General features: G+C 39.2%; 1 protein-coding gene across 1 annotated transcript; it reads left to right on the forward strand.

Annotated features, from left to right (window-relative positions):
- Window positions 1-510: 510 nt before the first annotated feature.
- Window positions 511-7,656, forward strand: LOC138349701 (proteasomal ubiquitin receptor ADRM1-A-like). Its single transcript, XM_069312296.1, has 4 exons — window positions 511-979; window positions 3,018-3,149; window positions 3,471-3,587; window positions 6,944-7,656. Exons 2-4 carry the CDS (start codon window positions 3,027-3,029, stop codon window positions 7,058-7,060), a joined length of 357 nt encoding a protein of 118 aa, XP_069168397.1. The 5' UTR covers window positions 511-979; window positions 3,018-3,026; the 3' UTR covers window positions 7,061-7,656.
- The last annotated feature ends 406 nt before the right edge of the window (window positions 7,657-8,062 follow it).

Genomic DNA, 8,062 nt, shown 5'->3' on the forward strand with positions numbered 1-8,062 from the left:
AAGCATGGAGACCCCTTTAGGGAGTGAACCCTGACCACGCAAGGACAGCACTTAATGAGCGCACATGGAAGGTAGCCCTGGGCACATGCAGCTCCAAGAACACTAAACTCCTGGCTCACGTTGCACAACCATACACAGAAAAAGCCTCGAGGGCAAAACACCACTGAGCTGAAACCAAGACCAGAGTCAGAACAATGAGAGAGGAACTAGGCACATACATATCAGCATTAGAACTGAGGGTGGAGCAGTTGGCTGACACCTGACTTCCTCCCTCCTTCCCCCAAATGTTGAGGGAGGTGGAGGCAAATGAGCTAGCTCAAGTTTCACGAATTTTCAATTGTTTATTTACATTGTTGTTCATTTGGTGGTTTTGAGGCTATGGTCTATTTTGTTGCATTGACTTTCTGGGTGCCTTGCTTTGGTGGTGGCAAACAGAAATAAGTTGACAAATTTTTTTCATAACTGCCTTTGCTCCCGGTACCTGTGAGGTGGGTCAGGTTCTGTCAATACGAACTCCACAACTGATGGCACCTTGTAGTTGGGCACAATATCAGTATAGTAGTTCAGGGAGCCAAAGGGGCTTTCCCCTGAAAAAAATAGGTTGTGGAAATAATAAGACTCAAATAGTAGTTATATCATCTAAGACTAGCCGGTGTGGAACTGTTCCAGGTCTAAAACAGACTTACTTGTTGATCCACACCTTAATCTCTGAACCATTTAGGTTTAAGGTGTTCCACTCAATACAATAATTTAGTGATGTTTGCAATGCTGGACAGTTCTTAGAATTATGATACTGAGGATATAACAGTTAATGTGTTTCTTTTTTCTCCTGTGCAGGAACGCAATGTGGAAGTGTTATTCTGCTACGAGGCCTATGATGTAGTAGTTCTCATGCAGCTACGGGAATTCACTAACAGGAAAATTGTTTCTGTAGAGAAAGAAAAGCGTCAGGATAAAGAAGCAGTTGATTACGAAGGAAGTAAGAAACTTAACAACTTTTGTATAACTTTTCTAACTGGCTGCTAAGAAGACAGAAAAAACATTATGTTCATGAGTTTTTATTCATTCTTTGGTGAAAATTTAAAAAAAATTCAGATATTACTGCTAATTCCCCTCCTGTTTAAATTTGTATATTAATGTGAAATAACTAGTGTCCCATAATTTTCTGTTCTCGTAAGTTTCCAATTGTCTACATTCATCTACAATCTGGATTAATTAAAATTCCATAATGCCCATTGAATCTTTGCACACAAGTGCATTCAAATCATTAATTTGATTTTTAATACTGCTTTTGTTATTGTATTTTCTGTGAGGAAAATTGTCAGTTTTCTGAAGCTATCACACTGAATAACTGCCATACTACTAGGTGTCATCAGTTGCCGAGTTATGTTGGCCTTCTGTGGACTATGAGAAAAAAGTCCACTACGGGCTCACCATAGCCCGTGCTACTTGGAACTTTTTGTTCCAAGGAACGAATCTTATACAACAAAACAACTATGAGCCAGATCCTGCCCCCCCCCCTCAGAGAGGAGCAGGGAGCAATGGCCTGTGAACACTTTAAATAAATGTAAAGTTTATCATCTTTTCCACCATACAAGGGAAGGCTCCTAGCAAGATAAGCAAATCAAAACAGACTACCGCATGGTTAAAACGAAACCGTAGCCTAAAATTTCCCAAACGAACTCCCCCATAATGAAAACAAAATTTTGTAAAACTAGCCCCCCCCCCTTCACTAGTCTGCCCCCCCCTTCTTCACTAGTCTGCCCCCCCCCCTTCTTCACTAGTCTGCCCCCCCCTTCTTCACTAGTCTGCCCCCCCCCCTTCTTCACTAGTCTGCCCCCCCCCCCCTTCTTCACTAGTCTGCCCCCCCCTTCTTCACTAGTCTGCCCCCCCCCTTCTTCACTAGTCTGCCCCCCCCTTCTTCACTAGTCTGCCCCCCCCCCTTCTTCACTAGTCTGCCCCCACCCACCTGCCTGGGTCAGCCAGGGCGTGCAGAGTCTAGTTCTATACTGATGTCCGGGCCTGGTAGTCACTGTGCTCTGGCATCCCGTTTTCTTTGGTGTTTTTGCTTTTGAGGCGGTGTGTTCCTATAGGGATGTGTGCGTGAGCCAGGAGTTTAGTGTACTGGAACTGCATGTGCTCAGGGTTTCCTTCCCTGTGCGCTCTGTAAGTACTAGCCTTGCATGGTGAAGGTTATCTTTCTCTGGGGGCATTCAGTCAACACTCCTTTCAGGGGGGCTTCCTCACTTGTGGTGGTCCTCGCCCATAAGGTAAACCTTTAATCTGTGTTATTAAATAAATTAAATATATTAAAGCCTTTAATAAGTAAATCTGTGACTTTGTTTTTCCTTGGTTTGGGAGTGTTTTGGTTGGTGGGGAGCATTGTGGTCTGTGTGACCAGTTATGGTTGGTGGGGAGCATTGTGGTCTGTGTGACCAGTTATTTTGTTAAAACAAGCTGTGCCGAAGCTTCTCCCAGGCTACTCATACTCCTACTGGGGTGGGGGGTATTTTCATACTCATGCATGGTATTTTCATGCAGGAGTGGGATATTTCATACCTGTACGTTTTTAGACTTGGGTTCGACTCCCTCTCAATTTTGCTTTCGGGGTTCCTTTGGGTTTCCCTGGGGCTAGGCATCTTTCTGGAGGTTTCTGTCCTCATGTCTTCCCCTTTGGAGGAGCATGAGGTTCTGTTGTGTGGCCCTATAAAAATAATGTATTGGGAATTGCAAGACACATGCTACTCACATGTGTCTAAGAGTCGTACAGTACCTGTCTATTGATAGGTTAACCTTAATATTTTTGTGATTGCATTATGGCTATTTGTCCAAACATACAGTACTAAATTTATTTATAATTATTGATGGAAGATTCACCCAGTCAATTTCTGATGTTAAGTATTCTTGAAGCGTTTAGTGGTGTATTATTCCATCTGTCTTGCAGTCAAAGATGCTCTGAATAAAGTGGTTTTTAGCTTGACATATTTGACGAAAGCTCAATTTGTTGTAATCTACAGGCTGGGAAGATGTACACCAAAGGACAGATGGTGTACCCAGACAAGAGGAAGGGTTTGGTGTATCTGTACCAAGCAGATGATTCCCTTATGCATATCTGTTGGAAGGACCGTGGCACTGGAACAGTTGAAGAGGTAGGACATTTACATCAATTGAAAGGCAAGGCAGCTTTATCTTCAGAATATAAATGTTTGGTAACCATTGTAACCATAGTCAAGCAAAAGTATTGTAGGTGGCTGTCAAACTGCTGAAATAATGCATGAATTTTGATGGACAATCTTATATTAAAAGTGATACATTTGGTAGATCAGTATAAAGTCTACAGGGACAAATCTGACCCAAATTTTATTTGCCAAGCACTTGCATGTATAGATTGTCAAATGCTTAATTATTTATTTTTTTAATTGAAATGTGGTTTGAAAGCATAAATGTTAAAGTAATCTGTTATTTTTCAGGATGTGATTATTTCCCCTGATGACTGTGAATATAAGCGTGTGTCACAGTGCACGACTGGTAGAGTTTATGTACTCAAGTTTAAATCGTCAAGCAGACGACTCTTCTTTTGGATGCAGGTAAAAAAAAATAGTGTACTTGTATATGATATTGAATTTGTGGTTGTTGATAAATTGTTATAGAAGGGCAAAATGTATTGGCAAGTAAAGACTAGTAGTTTTAAAGTAGAAATTGTTAAGTACTGTAGTAGGTGTTTACATTTACAGCAAATAACTCGATATAAATGACATGTGGCACATCATGAACTTCCACAATATTTGCGTACTTTAAGGTTTTGCCTCCATAGGTGGTAAGATTGCTGAACTAACCAATGGTAATTTGTCTAATGTGCCGAGGGCTTGATGGTGCATTGTGAATTGGTGTTTACAATAATGTGCTGGAAGTGCTTGTGCTTGTTGGGTTTTGGGGTTTTTGAACATATGTTGTTGTTATATATCTTGCCATGGGTACCAAGAAAGTCTGTGGTAAGGTTCAACCTAAGAAAATAGTTGAGTTGAGACAGTAGAGGATGTCCCTTCCTCATTAAGAAAATGTGTGATGTATGGGAAGAACTGCAAAATTTTGTTGAAAAAACTCGCTCAGATAAAGCTGTAACAGGCCATTGCATTGACCTTTTAAATGACAATGTGATGTCTCACTACAGACATATGTTAAAATATTGGGAAAAACAAGTGTCTTTAGACAGATTCTTAGCAAGACAAGCAAGCAGTGAGCCACAGCCAGGTCCTAGTGGTACAGTACTCTTGCAAAACAAAGTACCCAAGTCATCACTTCCTGATGTTATAGTTGAAAGGGACTTTCCCCCCCCCCCTTTCCAAACAGCAACACCTCTCTTCCCCCCCCCCCCTTCTTCACCATCTTCCATACACCAACAAATCATCAGTAAAGGTAAGCAATAACTTGTACATACTCTAGTACTCAAGATTTGGGTGAATTAAGTATAAAATTGACTTTGAAGTTAATATTTTTGGGCGTGTGGAACGGATTAATGAAATTTACATTATTTCTTATGGGGAAATTCGCTTTGGTTTTCAAATTTTCGGCTTACGAACCGTCTGTGGGAAAGGATTAAACTCTTAAATGGAGGTACCACTGTAATTGTATTATATATAATTAATATTATGTACTTAATTAAGGGCACCTAGCCTCTTAACTTAATGGATATACAGTACATAATTTGTATTCCCATGCATATACAGTACTCGTGTATGCATGTACACACCCATAATTTATATGGGTTGAGGCAACTTTCTTGGCAAGATCAAACTTCGTAGCGTCATTGTTGGTCGTGAGCCACGGATCCATGAAAACCCAGCTGATCTGTGACATTTTGAAACTAGTAATCTTATTTTGGAAGCTTTTGTTCCTACAAAGGTTAAAGAACGTGTACACTCTGCCTTGATGTAACATAAACCTTGATGGTTTGTTTTACCTAAAGAATTTATATAATGCCCTTCCACTTTGTATATATAACTACAGCAAAGGACTATAACATCTTGAATATACCAAGGCTGGGCTTGGAGTAGAAGAAATCCTGAAACTCTCTGCAGGTACATGTTTGGTGGTGGTCGTGGCAGGTTGGGTTCGGACACCAAAATGCAAATGCACAGTTAAATGCTTTCAATACTTGTACGTAGTGTGAGTTTGCCCTAGGGGTGAATTGTGTTTACATACTGGTTGGACAGTACAAAAATTAAATGTGCAGTTCAAGGGTTAAGATAGATTATCTTCATGTAAAAGGTTTTATCAGAGTCCATCAGGTGCTAGATGTCTAGTCTTTCAAGTTGCCAATAATGCTAAATGAAAGGAAACGTGTATAACACGAAAGTTCTGTACTAGAAAGAGGTACTAAAGTAATGATAAAAAATATGTAGTATGGTTATTTTATCACCAAACTGACATGGTCAACAAAGATAACCTGGTGGTGAACATAAACCATCTAAGAAGTGTTTGCAAGGTGCCTAGAATACAGTGGTTCTGTAATTGGATATCTAAGGGTGCTAAGGTGAAATATTTAACATGCTGACTTACACAAATCATTGTTCTAGAGTTAATGTACATGTTAGTGACATAAGGATGTGTGGAATGTTATTTACATTTGCAAATATTGTATAATATTAATGTATACCTGAAAATGAGTAAGAACTACAGAATGTTAATTTAAATTTAATCAATATTGTTTCCAAAAGGGCTAAATGTTGTGTTATTGAAGGGAGTCATCCAATTTTTAAAGAGTTTGATCATTCATTTTTCCCAAGTTTTGGGCAACTTCACTGTGAAATTGATGTGCTACCATTTGGTATGATGGACAACTAGTAGGAGAACCGGTGTATAGATTGTTTCCATCAATAGATTGGTTCTCATTTATAGTATTTATGAGGATGCAGCTCTTAAGAGTTTGTCAAAGGTGGGACCATGAGTGAATGGGGCTATTTGACTTTCCCATGGGTGAAAATTGTAGTTTTAACACAATATTTTCTTGAACACTTTTCTTCACACTCCCGCTCCATTTCCATCCTCACTGATGGGTCTAAGTTTGCAGACGGTGTAGGCCATCACATAACTGTTGTTATTTCCTGACCACACTTATATATGTGTCGGCTGCTCTGGAGACTTGGCTGGCATCTTCACGGCAGAACTTTATGCCATTCTCTATGCTCTGCTTTCCGACTGTCCCTTGCAGTCAGTTGTCCCTCGATAGAATTGTTGGTGAATCGGATACATTTGATATTGTTCGCCTTATGCGTTTCTGTTCTCATATTGGCATCGTTGGTCATATTTAGCGCCCTCTGATTATTCCGCACCTTTGATAGTGCTACATAGCCTTCCCGGTTTGGTGCCTCCTTTTGATAATTTATTGATAATTACTTGCTCTATATAGATGCACATCAAAATGTAGGTTGTTACCTGATATCATAGGATACTGTGCTATCACCGGGAAGGATGTTAATTGAGGTCATGGTGACCTGACCACATGTTGCTAGGATATTTCCAGGTGTTTGGTTAGTACCAACAAACTAAATGGTGGCGTATCGCCCACACTATACAATAGAATACAGTAATAAGCTTTTGTCATCTCATCACATAACTAGACAATTGATACTTTGCCTCATAGTTGTGAATTGCCAATATGGATACATACTGACAGTAAAATATTTTTGATAATAAACAGAACAGATTTTTTGAATGTTTAAATAATGACCAAGTGTTTGGACAAGTATCCCTAGCTTTAAAAGTAGAATAAAGAAACAATAGGATGTTGATAGTGTTTAGTTGTCGATTTAGTGTAGTTCATTGCCTGTAAATACAACTAGGACAGTAGAGCAGACATATTTAGTATTGTATTTGGGGTGTCAAGAAACCAGTCATGGTACTATTTAATCGATCATTCATAGATTTTATTTCTTACTTTCAGGCCTTGGGAAAGAAGAAAGGTAAAGAGGAAGGCAGTAAGAAGGAAGAAGAGAAGGAGGTTTCTGATAAAACCCAGGATCAAGATAAGGATGACGATGATGCCATGTCTGTTGACTAAGTGGTGTCCATGGATATGTTTGCCTTCAATTTTATATCTTGTTTTACCATTGGATACTTATGCCTAGATTTGTAAAGGGACCTATGACCTCACTGTGGATTTGTATGTCAAAGGTATTCCTTTAATATTTATCAGTTAGGAGATAGTGATGATATGTGCCATTATTACAGGAGTGTACTGTCAGCATCACATTTTCAATATTGTATTAGTTGATTTGTAATGTACAAGTTGCGATTTTTTAATGTAGTTTTGATAAGTCTGAAACAGCAGACTAATAGAACTCATTAAATAATATAGGCAAAATATGACCCCATCGCCGTTTTCAGTAATTGGCATATTTTCGGTATAAAAAGTCGTAATTTGAAACTGAAAATAGGTGCAGAGAGTCAGAATTCGGACAAAAAATCACGCTCAGGAGTCAAATTTCGGACATTTCAGACATTTTGAAAACTGCAGGGGGGTTTGGGCAAAATATGACCTATCGCTGTTTTCAGTAATTGGCATAATTTCAGTATAAAAATTCGTAATTTGAAAATGAAAATAGGTGCAGAGAGTCAGAATTCGGCTCAAAAATCACGCTCAGGAGTCAAATTTCGGACATTTCAGACTTTTGAAAACTGCAGGGGGGTTTGGGCAAAATATGACCCATCGCCGTTTTCAGTAATTGGCATATTTTCGGTATAAAAAGTCGTAATTTGAAAATGAAAATAGATGCAGAGAGTCAGATTTCGGCTCAAAAATCACGCCCAGGAGTCAAATTTCGGACATTTCAGACATTTTGAAAACTGCAGGGGGGTTTGGGCAAAATATGACCAATCGCCGTTTTCAGTAATTGGCATATTTTCGGTATAAAAAGTCGTAATTTGAAAATGAAAATAGATGCAGAGAGTCAGATTTCGGCTCAAAAATCACGCCCAGGAGTCAAATTTCGGACATTTCAGACATTTTGAAAACTGCAGGGGGGTTTGGGCAAAATATGACCAATCGCCGTTTTCAGTAATT

The sequence above is a fragment of the Procambarus clarkii genome, chromosome 71 (assembly GCF_040958095.1).
Source record: "Procambarus clarkii isolate CNS0578487 chromosome 71, FALCON_Pclarkii_2.0, whole genome shotgun sequence".
NCBI lineage: Eukaryota > Metazoa > Arthropoda > Malacostraca > Decapoda > Cambaridae > Procambarus > Procambarus clarkii.